The 17,029-nt window shown below is 39.0% G+C and overlaps 1 protein-coding gene across 2 annotated transcripts in view; it reads left to right on the forward strand.

The window, feature by feature from the left end:
* The window catches only part of PRKN (parkin RBR E3 ubiquitin protein ligase), a 1,267,469-nt gene that overhangs the window by 821,864 nt on the left and 428,576 nt on the right, over nt 1-17,029 (forward strand). For both annotated transcript variants that reach the window (XM_074988686.1, XM_074988685.1), the window contains one exon: nt 940-1,076. In XM_074988686.1, the coding sequence (XP_074844787.1) occupies nt 940-1,076 (137 nt within the window). The remainder of the gene's footprint in view (nt 1-939; nt 1,077-17,029) is intronic.

Genomic DNA, 17,029 nt, shown 5'->3' on the forward strand with positions numbered 1-17,029 from the left:
GTTATATACGTTTTAGGTTGCCCATCCCAGAAATGTAAGGGCAATAAAATAAAATTATAATTTTGCAAAGGCACATTCAAGATGTTAACCCTGGGAATGCCTATCTACAGTCCAATGTTAGTCCTGCGTGAGGCACTGGGAGTGGTTCTGATTGGATTGTAGCGTTTCTTGCCCTAACAGTGTATGCTATTTTTGCTATGTTTGCTGCTTGTGTTTTTCCCCATGTTTGCTGCTTATGCTGTTCCTGGCACTGACCTTGTCACTGAGAGAAGCTATTGCTGCTTAATTGTCCTGAGTGCTCTCCCTCTACACCTCCATAAGTACTATGCCAGCCTCTGAACTCTGTTCAGAAATTTTTTCTAGTAATGGTTTCTAGCGCAGCACCCTTGCTATCGCGTGGCAGGGGCCAGTAATCCTATTACAAGACCATCCCTCCTTTTCTAGGTGTGAAGATGGGCTATGAACTCTTTCAGATTCCCTCTTCAGCCTAACTCTGATTCTCTCTTCAATCCCATCTCCACACACTCTGTTTCTCTACACAAACCTATTTGTTAGCCTATAAGGTGCCATATTGTTGTTCTCAAAGATAGACTGACACGGCTACCTCTCTGATACAAACCTATCTTCTGTGTCTTCTGTTCATGATCTTCTTTGAGAACGTTGTCTAGAGCATCTGCCCATTTGAGCAGCTCTCTTTTGTTTTTCCTTCTCAGTTTGCTCCATGGCCTTCAGAATTCTAGTGAAAGCCTGCCTTGTCTCTGACTCATTTTCTTCTTTATTAAATCTCTTTGAAATGTCATGCTGGCATAGGATTCTATATAGCTAATTATTAGTAATTCTGGAACTGAATTTTTAAAACAAAAGTATTTTGGTATCATTGGTCTGTATGGTACTGGATACAACAATGTAATATTTCATTGTGTTGGGTATTTTCAACAGAAGCCCTGTCCTGGTGTTCCAGTGCTTGCATCGCCATGTCATTTGCCTAGACTGCTTCCATTTATACTGTGTGACTATGCTGAATGATCGCAAGTTCATCCATGATCCTGCACTTGGCTACTCTCTCCCATGTGTTGGTAAGTTTGCATAGGTGGGTGGGCAGGTGGGTTGTTTGGTTTTAAATAATTCTTTCCCTTACCTGGAGAAAAAAATACTATTAATTACAAATCAAGCTGTGTGGTTTCGTGTGCTACTTTTTAAATATGTCTATGGAATTATAATCTGTATTAGTGGTTGTTTCATCTGATGGCAAATATTTTTGTTATTGAAATGGCCCTTCTTGCTTTGCATGTGAACTGACTGGAGTATTAGCTTGCTTCCGAAGGGCATTTCTTTTACAAGCATGCATATATCACATTAGTATGTTATCCTCCTAAAGCTAACATATCATTGCAATAAGCTGTGTCTTTAAAACAAACAAACAAACAAAAACTACTTAGATGACCTTTGCATGTCTTCTTTTGAGTCAAATAAGTTGTTAACTTTCTTAACCTATCCTCAAGCACTAAGAAGAAAAGTACTGTAATAAGAAGTTCAAATAGATTTCTGGTAAATGCAGTTATCTCTACTAATTACCACTGGATAGAATGAAATACAGATCACCAGAGGCGTGTGTTACATTATCTACCATACCTGAGTAGGAAGTGAAATTTTGGGCTTTTGTAGAATAATATTTATATGAAATCTCAAGGATCTGTTTTGGTAGATTAGAGACAAAAAGCTGAATCTACCACATTGTTTCATGGAGGCTAAGGCTCTTAAAATGTTGCTATGTATGACTTCACTAGAATTTATTTTGTAAATTACTTTCCCTTCAGTTTACAAGCTGCAAGTAAAATGGATTTGCCTTGGCTGTTAGAGTGAATAGCTAATAAGTTTCATATCAACAGATGGAAGAATAATTGTGAACATTTCTTATGAGAGTGACACATTCTCTATCAGGGCTTGCCTCAGAGATATTAAATCTGCAAGGATTAAAAGCAATTCAGATTGTCTGTGTTTGCAGCTGCTTTTAATTATTTCAATAACATCTTTGAAATGGCTACAAGTTCACATTTCATGACAGTTCATATGCTGCTTATAATTCTAAGCCAAGTCTCAATTTATGCATGGTAACTTCATTTGATATTACTTTTCAAAATGGTATTATGTTACATAAAAGGCTTCCCTTTTTTCATGCCCGTATAAATAACAGATGCAGTGCAGGTTGGTTAAGATGATTTGTTCTCTTCTCAGTGTTCCTTTCTTGGTTTTTACCATGATTCCTGAATATTCAGTATGTCTCCTTCCCCGATCTCTTCCCTCCTCTTCCCCATAATTAATAATTTTCTCTGCCCCGTATGCAAATTAAGCGGTTCTTTTTTTTTTCCCCCTTTTCCTCTCTCTGCCCATCAGCTCCCTTCCTGGTATTTTTTTAATTGCTCCCCAAATTAAACAGTTCCCTCAGTAGCAGCTCTTCAGAACAGTAGCAGCCATCTTAGCCCTCATCCTCAATCAGATTTTTTACTCCTGTAATACTTCACACAGGTCACTCCTGATGTTCTCACCTGATCGCTCTTCACTTTTGTCCCTAGCTGCATCACTGTCTGTCTGTATTGATTGCTGCTGTTCCCCCAACCTGCTAGGCACCAGGGTTTCTGCTTGACTTGTTCGTTTGCTTTGAGAGAAGACCAGCAAATCTGTGGTATTTGTTCCCACCCTTCTCTGGGCTTGGGGTGGGTCCTGCAAGAACTGAGTGGCAGGAGGGATCTGAGGGAAGGAGTGGGAGGAAGATGCACAGAGGTGCAGAGTTCAAGTGCCCAGGGCCTTGCCTCAGCTGGCCGAAGGGGGGAAAAGGCATAGTCCAAAGTATTGGGAGCCTGAAAGATTCAGTGGGAGCTGCGCCAGTTCTGCTGCTGCCTGCCTCAGACAGCATGCTTATAGCTCCCCAGTAGGCCTGATGGTATACCACTAGCTGCTGGGCTCTCCCCAGCCCTCCACTATAGTGCTGGTGGCATTCTTTTTACTGTTATAAAGGTTCTTGTCACAACAGTGTTATCTACCTGCCCACTAATGAATGATCATTTATCTGTGTCAATGTTTGTCCACTACAATTTCTCACTACCAGAAATTAAGACAACACAAAAAGCTAGATCTGAACTTTATTAGAATTTGAGGTGCTGAGAGCTGAGATTTGGTTTGAGCCAGTCTCTAACAGGAAAGTGGAACTAGCCCATATTTAGTACAGTGAGGCCAATATTGTGAATGAGATAAACAACTGTTCAGTGCACCCAAACAAATATTTTCATATAAAGGCCAAACCTTTATACAGGGTTATTGCACAGGTGTTTTTTAAAAAATCACCAAATTTGCTCTCTAGATATATTTATGGTACTTTATATGGGAAACATTAATGTCACAGCTTCACTTTCCTCCAAGAATTATTTCAGTTGTTCACCGTCAAATAAAAATGGATTTACTTAAAATTCACTCTATTTGTCTAATACACTTTCTAGAACTGTGAGTCTTGTAATTAAGGCTTGTTTAGGTCGTTTGCATGTGCATTTCTTCATTGCAGTGTTTTTGAAAAATACAGATAACATAATGATAATAGCCTGAAGTTTCCATTAACGTTGGACTCACTGATCAAGGGAATATAAAGACATAGGAGATTTTTAATGTGTTTTAGTGAACCAATCTAGAAGTCAAAATATCACATATAATAAAAATAAACAGCAGCACTTACAACAAAGGGTCACTGTGACTGATAATGACATTATCAGTTATTCATAATAATTTTCAGTAGGAGTGGATTTCTGGTGAGCAGTACTTTTCACATAAGTTGAATAATTTGCTGACATCCTCTGCAAGGTGGATTGTTGTTACATATGCGTACTTTGCCTGGTCCTATCACTGTTGCTACCTGGTTTGTGTTGCATGACTGACTTAACCAGGAGACAATGTAGTGTTAGAAGGCAATCTGTGTCAGCTTATGAATTATGATATATCACTTCAAAAATGACATAGCATCACTCAGTTTTTGTCCTAGATGCATTATTACTGTGATTTTTAGAAGCAGGATATTAATACTTTAATGCCTAACTACTTATCATGTGGCAGCAGATTATCATTCAAGTTGAAAATAGGCAACATCTAGTCCCAGGTTTCAGGGAAGTTGAATGTAGCAGCAAGAAGGAGAATGTCTGTAATTTTGGTAGTTGTTCAGCTAGACTAACTGGAAGCATTTGACTCATAACCTGTAAACCTCTTCATGATGCATATTCTGAGTTGATTACTAAAACTCCAGTATGTTGATAGGGTTAGCTACTCAGAATAATGTAGCAGCCCCTGTATCAAATGAGATAAACAATTTGCAGGTAAAATGTGGCTGTATTATACTGGTCATTAGAATTAAAAAGTTACAATTTTTTTTACTTTCTGCTTGTTTAAGGGCAACCAAAATGTTTCTCATCTCTGTGTATGGTGTCTTGTATTAATGAGGCTTCATGCATAGGAATTTCTACGAGTGGTAATGTCTAAGTATCTTTGAAATAATTAATAAAGTGCTTAGAAGGACAATTTTGCATATGCATGAAAAATATCTTATGGTTATTTACTTAATGTGCTGTGTACTGGAATCTCATTGTATTACCTTGTATATGATTCATTTTAAACATACACTGTTTTTACCATCATCACTTCATTTTCAAAACAGAATTATGGCAATAAATGGTTATGGCCAACACAGTTTTATATATACACACACACACACACACACACGAAAACAGGACTTTGAGAGAGGAAAAGATGAGGGGGCCAGGGACATATAAAGTTTTAAATTGCAGTAGGCACACTGAAAAATGCATTTCTAGGAGCTCCTTTTTCATTTTAAAGTGATCTGGATAAAAGATGCTGTTCCCAAGATGACTCTAAAGCAGGGGCTGCACCCTGTGGCTCTGGAGCCACATGTGGTTCTTTAAGGACTTCTTTGTGGCTCCCAATGCTATAATTGCAAAATAAAAGAAGAGAACCCTTCTGGTTATATTCAATAAATGGTGAACATCTAAAAGCCCAAAAATGAACAACTCATCTGTAAATAGCAAACAATACGTGATCTCAAAACGTTGACTAAAGCCTCCTTTAATATGTGCAGTATATTGCAAGCTATGGTATTGTATCTGTTTTGATCGTGTTGCTAATAACGTCTTGATTTTGAAAAGGAAAAGGAAACCTAAAGCATTCCTGCTGTGAAAGACAACACGCATTTTAAGAAACAAAAGTGAAATTAAATGTAAAATAAAATTGGCATAATTGAAGTGGGGCTGGAATGGCTTCAAAAGAGAGGAAAACTGAAGATGGAAACAGAATTTTCAAGTGAATGGACCCAATCCTTTTGATTTATATTGAGTTTGTCTGGGCTCCCTTTATGTCTCATTTAGAATGAGAAATTTGCAAATAAAAAAAAACACCACCTCAACAGAATATGAAAAAAGTTTAATTGTTCTGCAGTAAACAGGTATCACATTACAAGTCATTGTGTGCGCTGTTCTTAAAAAAAGGGTTACAAAAAGTATGGTTTGACATTATTTATTAAGGGCTGTCTTGCATTCACAAGCATTGAGGCTCTTGAATGATTGATTTACTGAATTCGAAAAACATGGCTCATCTTGCTGTTTTCGTTACCGACCCCTGCTCTAAAACAATCATGTCTGGACATAATCCTGCTGTTTTCATGTATAAATAAATGCAGTTACCACACAAGTATGTGTATGAAACTGCTAAAACAAATTGCTTTGAAGAGCCACCTTGCATTGAAAGAATGCTGCTGGAAAAGGATTAAGGAAGCACTCATTTTAAGGTTCAACCATTTTGTCACTATCAGCTTCTGTTTCTGAAATGACTGGATATATTTGCGCTATGGAAAATGTGGATGCAGTGATAAAGCTATGTAACATCCATAAGTACTATAGTTACAAAAAAGAGGAAATAAGACAGGTTGTCAGTATATTTTAAAAGCTCAAGATATGTCAAGTAAATATCGTTACAAGTAAAACATTTGAATTAACTCTGTTTGCATAACATAGACAAAATTTCCTGCAATCTAAAGGATGCGTGATAAAGATTTCAAACTCAGCTTCAGTTGTTTGTGAACAGAGCATTCTAAATCAGGGGTATAGGAAGTAATAGAAGTTTAATAGGATGATGATGTAAAGAAGCAACAATTTGCATAAGAAATAAGCCCAAATATACCTAATATAAATCCCCACTAAGCTAATAAGTTCCTAACTATGTGCTCCCAGGAACTGTTATGTAATATGAGAGAAACTACAGACTTTCTTTGGGGAAGTTCAAGGTCTTCAGCATAAACTTTTGGCCATACTTTGTTTTTCTGGATCCAGCCGAGTAGAGCTTCTTGTTAATAAAGCCATTCTGGAACCAACTAAAGCAGTCTGGCATATTCTAGTCACCTATGCCCCTATGCCTAAAAAGACAGAATAACATTATTTTGTCTCTGAAAAGGGGAGTAAGTTCTCTTCTTCCGATCCCACTCCTAACACACAGCAGTTCAGGCTGCTGCAGAGAAAGAGAGAGAGAGAGAAAGATGGACTGTAGCAACCTAAATGTACTCCAGATGATTAAGAGGATAAATGACTTAATTTATTGGGAAATGAGGTTTGACTTCTACTAGCCTTCACTTCAGATTAGCTAGTTATCAAGCACGGTTGAAGACTAATACATGAACTATTCCGAATACACAGACTCTATCTACAAGATTCTGAAGCAAGGTGAGTTGTTTACCAGCATTGTTGCCCAATAAATGGTGAAATTCTGCAAATGCTTTTTCAAGATCAAGGGAAATTGTCATTTTACTGTGGTGTGAGTTATTTCCCAAGTCCAGAACACCATGAAGAAAATAATCTTTTCAGCCAAACAACAGACATATCCTTACATCCGGTAAAGGACTAGAGTGGCCACTCTCCATTTCCTGGGAATATTTACTCTGTGATGAAGAGAAAATTCCACAGGTAGTCATACAAGTTTCACTCAATTGCTCAATAGCTGTACCACCAGCAATCACCCCAGAAGAGGTAAAGGATTCAAAAGTCTCATTTCCTTGCACATTGTACGGCAACATCATCATCCCAAGCCTCCCAGCCCAATTCCTGGCTAAATAAAAAGGAATTGTGTTGAAGATCAAAAGGTATAAAACAATAATGCCGCCATGTGCTTCTACACATTCCAATTATGCAGTGAAATTTACCTGCTTGCCCCCTTCCAAATCCCCGTCTTTGCCCACTTGTGAGGGTCATTCTCATGAGGTGATTCTCAAGCAAGAATTAGAATCTCTCCTACAACAAAGAGCAATACTATGGTGGCACTAGCATTTATAATCCCATCATTGGAAAGCATTTATAATCCCATCATTGGAAAAAGGTATGTGGTGTATAGCGCTTGCTACGAATGACATGTACTTTCATGTGGCCATTGACCTCACTAACTGGCCTTTTTTTTTTTCAGATTCATAATTGGCCCCAGCAATTTTAATACAAAATACTCTTCATTTGGCACTGCCACACCTAGGGTCTTTACCAAGTTACTTTATTGGGAACAGCCTATATTAGGCATCATGGCTTCGCCTTCTTCCCATGTGTCAACAGCAACATTGCCAAGGCACACCAATAAGTGTATGACTCAAACTTCAACAGTGCTTCAAGTCATCCCTTTCCTAGGGGTCAGTGTAAACTCAAAAGTGTCAGTCTTAACTCCAATACAGATTTTAGACTGTATTGGAGTGTCCCTAAGTCAATCACATCAAGAGCTTGTCTGTTCTTGCGCAAGTTCCAAGTGATGTACAGGCTTGTGGATCAAGTCATGAACAATGCTCAAACATCAGTCAGAATTTTTCTCTCTGGGGCCAAATAGCATCATGCATTTCTGTCATGTCATTTGTCTAACTCCATCTTCATTACCTGCAGGTGTGGCTTCAAATAGTGTAATCATCCATCCGCAAACACATCTGGGAGAACAATAACATCATATCTACTAAGACGGAAGAATTCTCACCAAGTGTGTGGGTGCCATTCCTTTCCTTCCTTTCTCACTAGACAGGATGACCATTACAGTTGCCTCATTTTTAGGCTGGGGTCCCCACATGGGCAGCCAAGCAGTGCTAGGTACTCATATATCCCTAAAGGGCAAAGTTCACGTCAGCTTTCTGGAGTTCAGGGCAGTCTAAGAGGTTTGCAAGGCATTTCTCCCATTTATCCATGGTCACCGTGTCCGCATAATGTTAGACAAAATTGACTGTCTTTTACATCAAGAAAAAGGAAGGAGTGAGATCCAGGTCTGTGTATACAGAAGCAGTCAGTCTATGGAATTTTTGCATCAGCAATCAAATCTTCGTGTTGGCAGTTTACCTTCCAGGGAATTGAAATATGCTAGGAGATGCTCTCTGCAGACACTACAGTATTGATTGCAAGTGGGAGCTACATGACTCCTCAGTAAACAATACTTTTACTGTGAGCAACCCAGACAAAGGATCAGTATACCGCTAAAATATACAGAATGTGAAAGTGCTCCAGAGGAGTATCATTGTCAGGATGAAACTCTCCTCTTTTCATGAGGAGCTCATTGGATCTATGCTTTCCCTTCTTTGCAACTACCAACTCAAGATTTATGCAGAATTTACCAAGACAGAACATGAGTGACCCTCATGTCCCTCCTCCTGGCCGAGACAATTTTTGCTCCTGTATCTCCAATGCCTTTTTTGGTCACCAGTCAATATACTATTCTTTTCCAATCTCCTGACCAGGTGAAGAGCCGAATCGAGCATCTGAACTCTCACACGTTCCATTTCAGCGTGTGTTTTTTGAATGGTTGTCAACTCCACCATGTTCAAATTTGGAAGCCATATAAAGCATCTCTACTAACAGTCAGAAAGATTCCACTAGGAAGACTGTCTACAGTTTGGACCTTACAGCTGTGCCACTGTAAGGTTTCCCATGGAGCCACTCTTTGCTGGCAGGAGAGAGCTCTCCTACTTGCATAATTAAAATACCCCAAATGAGCCATGTTAGCAATTCTAGCGGGAGAGCCTTTTCTGCTGACATAGCGCTATCTGTACTACCACTGTTGCTGGTGAGTCTTGTGTCAGGCAGGGATGTGTGTTTTACCAGCAAAAGTGGTAGTGTAGGTAAAGCCAAGATTATGCCTTGTGAAGTGGAAGACTTTCTCTCTTGCATTCTCTTTGTTCTGGACAATCATCTTTTCCTCAAAAAGCTGGTCTTTCCATCAACTCTTTTTGGGTCCATTTCACTACTCTCCCCTTCACATGATTTTTTTAACATCATTTACCCACTGATTATCAGAAAGCCCAAGTTAGAATCTTTCCAACAGTAAGGAATTCTACTCCTTTATAGGACTTAAATATTGGGGTTTTGGTGCTCCTCAAGCCACTCTTCAAATTGCTACATATGTGTGTTATGGCTCTCCTGTCTGTGAAACCTGATTGCTGATAGATAGCCACCATTTCTTTAGCCAGGTGGGTGGGTGAGCTCAGAGTGCTGATGGCAGATCCATCTTACACCACATTCAGTGGAGACAAAGTTTTAATGGTTTTGTACCCTAACTACACTCCTACAGTTTGAAATTGTACTTCCATCAGTCAGTCCACATACCTGTATTTTTTCTGAAACTATATGAATCTGAAAACCAGAAAAAATCCATTCATTCATTGTGAGATGATCCTTAGCCTTTTGCCTACAAAGAACAAAGCTAATCTTCCAGGCAATTTCCTGCCATAGTAGAAAGAATCCAAGGTCTGTGCCTTCTCAAGAGGATTTTAAAATGGATCTGGGAAGTATTTTACTCTATCTGCTTCCCCCCATTCTACAAGAGCACAAGCAACATCAATAGCATCACTTCAAGAAAGATCTCTAACTGACATTTGCAAAGTGGAAACTGTTCACACATTCATGAACCATTATGTTCTAGTATATACTGATTTATGCAAACTTAAGAACACCAGTTCTTCAAACAGTTCTACTGTGTGCATCCTGACACCCTCCTCTTCCTTGAATGCTGCTTCTAGTCATCCACATAGGCACCAGGCATAAAAAAAGAAGAGAAATCTGCAGTTACTTACAGTAGTAACTGAATGGTCTTTGAGACCGTGGCCTCTGACTGTTTTTTCACTATCCACTGTCTCTCCTCCATGCTTTGGATCATTCTTGGATTTGTAGTAGAGGAGATACTGGTGAGCTGGTTGGTCCACTCTGCCCTTAATCTCCTTGGCTGGAAGCACAAGAGGGGCTAAGATACAGGGTGTGAACTAACATATACTGATTTCAAGAATTCTCTAATCTGGGTGTATGGAACATGTGCATACCCAGAGATGGAAGCCACCCACACTGGAAGAACCTCAAATTAGTATATGGTTAATAACTTTCTCTTTTCCTTTTTTGTGCATGTCAAAAATATTATTTCATTACAGTAAACCCTACATACCCGATTGTGCTAGATGTTGTACATATATTAAAAAAGAAACAGACCTTGATAAAAAGAACTTGCAATATATGTAGGCAAGATAGTCCATGTGAAAGTGGAAATAAATACAGAAAAAGTAAGTGATTTGTTTAGTTCAGCCAGTTGATGGCAGAGGTACGAGTAGAACTCACCTCTCCTCTTTCTGCAGAGTTTGCACTTGCAGTTGATCTCTAATCAGTTCCCCAACATAAGAAATTGCTTTTCTTTAAGGACTATGGAAACATTGAACAGGAGAAGTGACAGCAGAGTCCTCTGTGGTACCTTCAGCAAAGAGTTTGAGAAAAAGGACAGATGCCATTTGTATCTCAGGAAAGATTAAAATGGTATCCACAAAGAGCTGCTCCAATCACCAGATGGTCTGCAAACAAGTTATTAAAATGTTATAGGTAGTGTACTCAAAAGTTGCTGATGCATCTACAAAAATTATGAATGTTTTGCCTTTGCCTGTTGCCAACTGATCATTAACACAACCAAAGCAATTTCTACCCTAGAGCCAGAACAAAGCCATGTTGGCTGGGGTCAAGGAAGTGTGGGGGCTCAAGAAATTATAGCATCGTCCAGCCAAACCTTTGCAGTGATCTTCTCTATAATATAGAGAATGGGTGCCAGGTAATGGCCAGGTTGTTATGATCAAAAGTTAATTCTACAAATGAAGTTTAATGATGGCTGGTGGAAGAATCTCTGTCACACATTCACACCATATTCACCCAGTATGGTTTCACTAACAGCATGTACCAGCCCAGTGAACTCAGTTCTTTTCTATAGGCCTTCGATGATCCAGAAGGATATGAATCTGACTTACAGACTGGAGATGAAAGCTACCCAGGTAACATCTTAGCTTTAGTGAGCAATACTGGCTAAAATGCAAGCAGAGAAGACTTCCTATTTGTTCCCGCAAGACACTGTACGGTTTCCACACCAACAGATGGCTATGTCCAGATCTAGTCAATTTTGTCTACAAATGAACATGAAAATATTTCGAAGTGAGTGAAACCAGATTCTGTGGTACAGTGAAGACAGCGATGTTCACAAAGGTGTCAGGTATATTGAGCAGTTCCTCTCTCCGAGGATATTTGGGGGTGAGTGGTTAAACCCTTCTCTCTCTTCTGTACAGATGTTTCTTTAAAAAATGTGTTGCAGTACTTTAGACTCATCATGAGGCTTCCTACAATATCTCCTGCTGTCTCCCCATCACTCCATCACCAAGAATAGATCATCTTTAAAGGATTTGTGAGCGTGAAGCTGTCAGACAGGGTGCTTAGGGGCTATGTGTATTGATAGCAAAAGTTAAAAGATTATTATTTAAAATTGTGTCAGGAAATTCAATGGCAGTGTCAAGTTCTAGTGGGGGATTACTAGAAGCAAATTGTTTTGTTCAGTTATGAAGGGTGTGCCCAACCTCAAAGCAAAGCAGACAGTGCTCAGTCCATGGCAGGGGAGCAGTGCTTTTTTGTTAAAAAATAAAAAAGAGCCGATACTCAGCCAGTTCCCTGTCCACACCCCCTCAGCCAACCCATGGCTAGGGCTTCCAAGGTGCCAGTACTTGGTACTGGCAAGTATCGGGACAAAAAAGCATTGGAGGGGTGAATCATATTTCCACTCTCAAGCCAAATACCAAGAGTAAAATCCTAGCTCCGCTGAAATATTTTAAGCATTTTACCATCGACTACAGTGGAGTTAAGACTTCATCCCGGATCCAGAGTGCCCCTGTCATTTTGTGGGGGCTCTACAACTGTTATGACAGTTACATGGTTGCTAAAGTACCCGTGAAATTTTTGAACCAATGGAATAAAAATCATCATCTACGTGAACAGTGAAATCCTCATGTAGACTCATTGGTCACCAATGTGCACTCAACAGCATGAAGAAAGGTTCTGACTTATCTTATTTTCTGACAAATTCAGTGGTGAAAGAGGAGACTTGAAATAATGACCAAGATGAAGAGAAAAAAGAAGTGAAATAGATGGACAGAAGAGGAAAGACTCATGGAAAGAAAGGGAAAGAATAGGAGGAAATGACAGGGGGAATTGGGTAGGAAAGCTAGTATTTAAGTGCACTGTAATGGAGGAATGGACAACAGATAATAAAGTTGAGGGACTGATGGATGAGTTATAGGAAAGAATGATATGGCAGGTAAGAACAAAGGAAATATAAAGCAGGGGAATAATTATTCCAAGTAAAAGCACACATTATAATTTGTATGGCTTCTGTGGCAGCATTGGGAGATTGAGTAATGTGTATGTACGTATGTGTATGTATAGATAGATAACCCCAAGAAGAATTTTAATCCAGAGATATGGTTGTAGCTTGTTTCATATTTGGACTCAGTTCACTGAAAGGGAAATAACTAGACTTTGGTCTAGAACAAGACTGAATAGATGATAGCAGATGCTAATTATTAAAGAGAAATCCTGGGGAAAATTCTAATTTATACTCCTGTACGTGCTGGTGAAAGAGGGTAGTCTGACCTTTCCATGGCAAGATAACTACAGGTTTCCTGTAGGGTTGTTTTATAGCTGAGGAGAGGTTATACTGCAGTGTAATGCCATTTCTGAGAAGTTCTATATAAGCAGCAGTATCCTCTACAGGGAGAAATCATTACTAGCTGCTTCTCCCAACCACCCATAAATAAGCTGCAGGGACCAATCATGGCACATTCATCATGTGTTTAGTCTCTGCAGTGTGGTGATTAATATTCCCTGAGTCACATTCTGAGCTTTGGACTTCCACATGGCAGCATATAGAGCTGCCACACATCACAAAGCCAGCTAAGGATGTTGTTCAAGTAGAAGTTGACTTTAATTAAATATCTGTATCTGGAAAGTGAAAATCTAATTTTCTTTTTGACATTTTCTATATTATTACTTAGACAAAATTATGAAAACAGTTAATTCCTGTGAAGCAGACACTGATATTATAAATTGTACAAAATATGTCATATAATACTAATAATCAATCTATTATAATTTATTGATGAAAGTTCTTATTAAAACTCATCAATCAGATGTGCCAAATGATTGCAAAAGGTAGGTGGGTACTGGTGGGAGATTTTAATAAGCACCGCCATTTAGGCTCCATCTCCAAGAAAAGTGACATAGTTGAGGCCTTTCCTATCCTCCCATAAACCTATTTATCTACCCCCTCTCCCCACATTTTTTAAAGTGGCTGGGTGACCCAGGAATCTGGCAAAGGAAGAGAAACTTCTAGATTATTGGCTCAAACAAACTCATTGTATCAAGTGGTCATCAAGTGGCTGAAATGATTATCTGATAACTGTGGAGTGGCCTGAATGCAATAAATTGGTGATCTGATTTCTGTCTCTAGTGTATAAAAATTCACATTGCAAAACTTCTCATCTCAGCTTGTACTCATTTGTTTCCTGGGTTTTGGTCTCAAGAAAAAGGAAAAGGGTTACGAGAGCATGGAAATCTGAACTTTGCTCTCAGAGGAGAAGCATTCTCTGAATGTCAGAAGTGAGGCACATTGGTGAGGCAGTGTGATTATGCTTCTCCTGCTACCCCATCAATGGGATATAATCTGCCGAGGGGTCTTTTGTATTAACTAAAAATAAAATTTTAAAAAACAGAACTACTGCAGAATTGTATCATACCGCTTGTGTCCACGTGTGAACCAGTGAGATGAATCAGGCAGTGGCAGGCTGCTGTCTCCACACAGGCTGATATATTTTCATTTAGGACCTAGTGCCCCAGACCTGTTTCAAATGAAGACTCTTGGCCTAGTTACTGCTGAATGATTATCTGGCTGTACTTCACTACTGTTTAATCAATGTGCTAGAAGGATTGTTACTGTGAACATATACAATGTCCAGATGAAGCTCCAGCAAAGCGTGTTGGTGTGTGGACCTCTGTGTGTGAGAAAGGGCTACGTAAGTAAGGGTTACTGAATTGGGGCCCATGACAACAAAGAAATACCAGAAAAGTAAAGCATCTGTGTTGATTTGTCAAATTTACAATTTTGTAAAAAGGGTCAACTTTCATTATGAATGAACATGTGCACAGGCTTTGGTTCAATCATGCACTGAACCATGAGCCTAATTAAGCATGAAGTGCCTCACTGAGGTCAATGGAACTGTTGACATGCTTATAGGTAGCTATCTGCATAGGTACCATGGTGAATTTGGAGCTTGGAGAGGAAGGTGGGCGACCTAATGAATTCTTCCATTCAATTTCACATTTAAAGAAAAATGCCTCATATTGATAAACAGTGACCACAGCAACAGCATTTGCCAAGCAAATTTAGAGTCAGTCCATTTCCTGTAATATTTTATGCTTTTGCTCTTAAACGTGAAGAATAATATTCACAGTTTGACTGGAGTAATTTATATGAATAATACTATTGTGGAAGCTTAGGGATATCCTCCAGTAGGAGCTTTTCTGGTAAGAGCTGACATTTGATACAATCTGTTCCATTCTCAAGGCCAGCAATAAAAAGCAGAGGAGACTTAGCCTGTTCAGAGAGGGAATGAACTCCACTAAAGATAGAAAAACCTTCTTTGCCCTGTTCATTCAGAAGCCAATATAGCACCGGTGTGCTTTTTTTTTTTAACGAGAAACCTTATAACCCACAAAATGTTTATTTTTCAGTGAAAGGAATTAAAGGAAGGGACAAAAGAGAGGTGAAAGGTGATCCTTAGGAAAGTCAGAAGATCTATAGCTATGAAAATCAGAAGAAAAAAATAAGGAAAAAAGATAGTTGAAGACCACCATCAAAATCTGCTGTAAAATAACTAAACACCAAGAGAATACCAATCATTAGAGTAAGTTTTGAATCATCAGTTTCCATTGCCAAGTTTTAGAGTGACCTGATGGGGGCCTTTGGGTGATACCAGAGCTATCCATTAACAGCCAGAGGTATAGAATAGCACTTATCACCAGAAAATGCCCATTCTGTTTAATGGATTAATGAAAGAAGTGGGATGGAAAAGTGTTGGTATTGCCTTTTCCTACATTTTAATTCCATATTGCATGTTACTGCACATGTGCATGGAAACACACATTTAGCTCACACATGGTTGTATGGATTTCTGTATTTTTAAAAATATTAGAGGATTCCAAGTCCCTACTTTATCTGTCAATCCTTTTCCTTCTCTTCCCTCCTTCCTTTCTGCCTACATTCCTGAGTTTTTTAAAAAATGCACAATTTGAGGAGCGTTTTGTGAAAATAGGAAGCCATATCAGGAAGTGCAATTGTAACCTTTTGATGTGGTTCTTGGATGGGGGAAGTCCACATCTGTGCCTTACAAAACACCTGAGGCATGTGTCAGTGTCCTGCTAATGCATGTATTGTTGTAGCTCCTATTTATATTTAATTCTACGAGCCCATGGGTAAGAGGAATGTAGGATTATCAGGTTGAAGCAGTTTTCTCCTGTGAAATAGCTGATTCTTGGCAACTTTTTCACTCATGATACTATCCAGGGAAAAACTCCATAATACTCCTGTTGTTTACTTTTCCTTTCTCTGCATCCATGTACACCCATGAGCAAAATCAGAGCTCTCAGTGGTGTTTGTAGCCAGTTAAAATGTGATTTAAAGCATCAGAATGTTGAAAAGTCCTGTTGCTTGATTTCTGCCATTCTTGCAAAAGAGAAAAAACACAATTCCAGGGACAAAGGAATCTCGGTTTGTGAGTTAAATAGTGTAGCTGGCACTGTTGGATTTTGTTTTTCATGATCCATTGCCCCAAGTGATATCCTTTATTTATATCACTGCTGGAGGAGGGCTGTAAATTATGGAGGTGTGGGTTTTTGTGGTAATAACTATTAGCAGGGAGACAGCATATACCAGTGAGATGGGAATGAGACTCTCAGGTAAATAATAAGCACTTTAGAAAAAACTACGTAATTACTCAGCTTACCACTTGGAGCTGTTCCAGTCACTAGGGAAAATGATGTGTGTTTTGTAAAACTACCTATTTATTAATTTGCTAAGGAAGCCATTGCAGCCTTTTGTGTAAGTAGCATATATTGTATTACCTTCCATAAAAGTCATCTTGTTAATTTAAAAATCTGCCCCCTCCCCATGTGCACACACAAGGAAAGAAGGGAAAACATGCTTAACATTGTGGCTGAGAAAATCTTTTCTGTCTCTGTAGTCTGGATGATGATTGATAATTTCCCTTACACAAACATTTAATGCTCATATTTATGGCCGTTTTGGTTGCTGGCTGAAGGGTACTATAGTATTTCTGTAAGGGTCTTTACTTGGGCTTACCACAAATGTTTTGATTTTTAATTGGAAGTACACCTGAGACATTCACATGGCCATACTTGTTGAGGGCATTCTGCATGCATGGTGAGATCTGAGGATCCAGCTGATTGCTTGACTGTTGTTAGAACTACAGTCCAGAGTTGAGCGTTAGTAACCATGCAGCAGTCTTGCACTATCAGTGACAGCATTCCAGTTCAGTAGTGTAAATAAATAATTATACAGCATTGCAATAATTTAGTTACTGAAAAGGGACCAACACACCTGATACGTGTTGGAA

This window comes from Carettochelys insculpta, chromosome 3 (genome assembly GCF_033958435.1).
Source record: "Carettochelys insculpta isolate YL-2023 chromosome 3, ASM3395843v1, whole genome shotgun sequence".
NCBI lineage: Eukaryota > Metazoa > Chordata > Testudines > Carettochelyidae > Carettochelys > Carettochelys insculpta.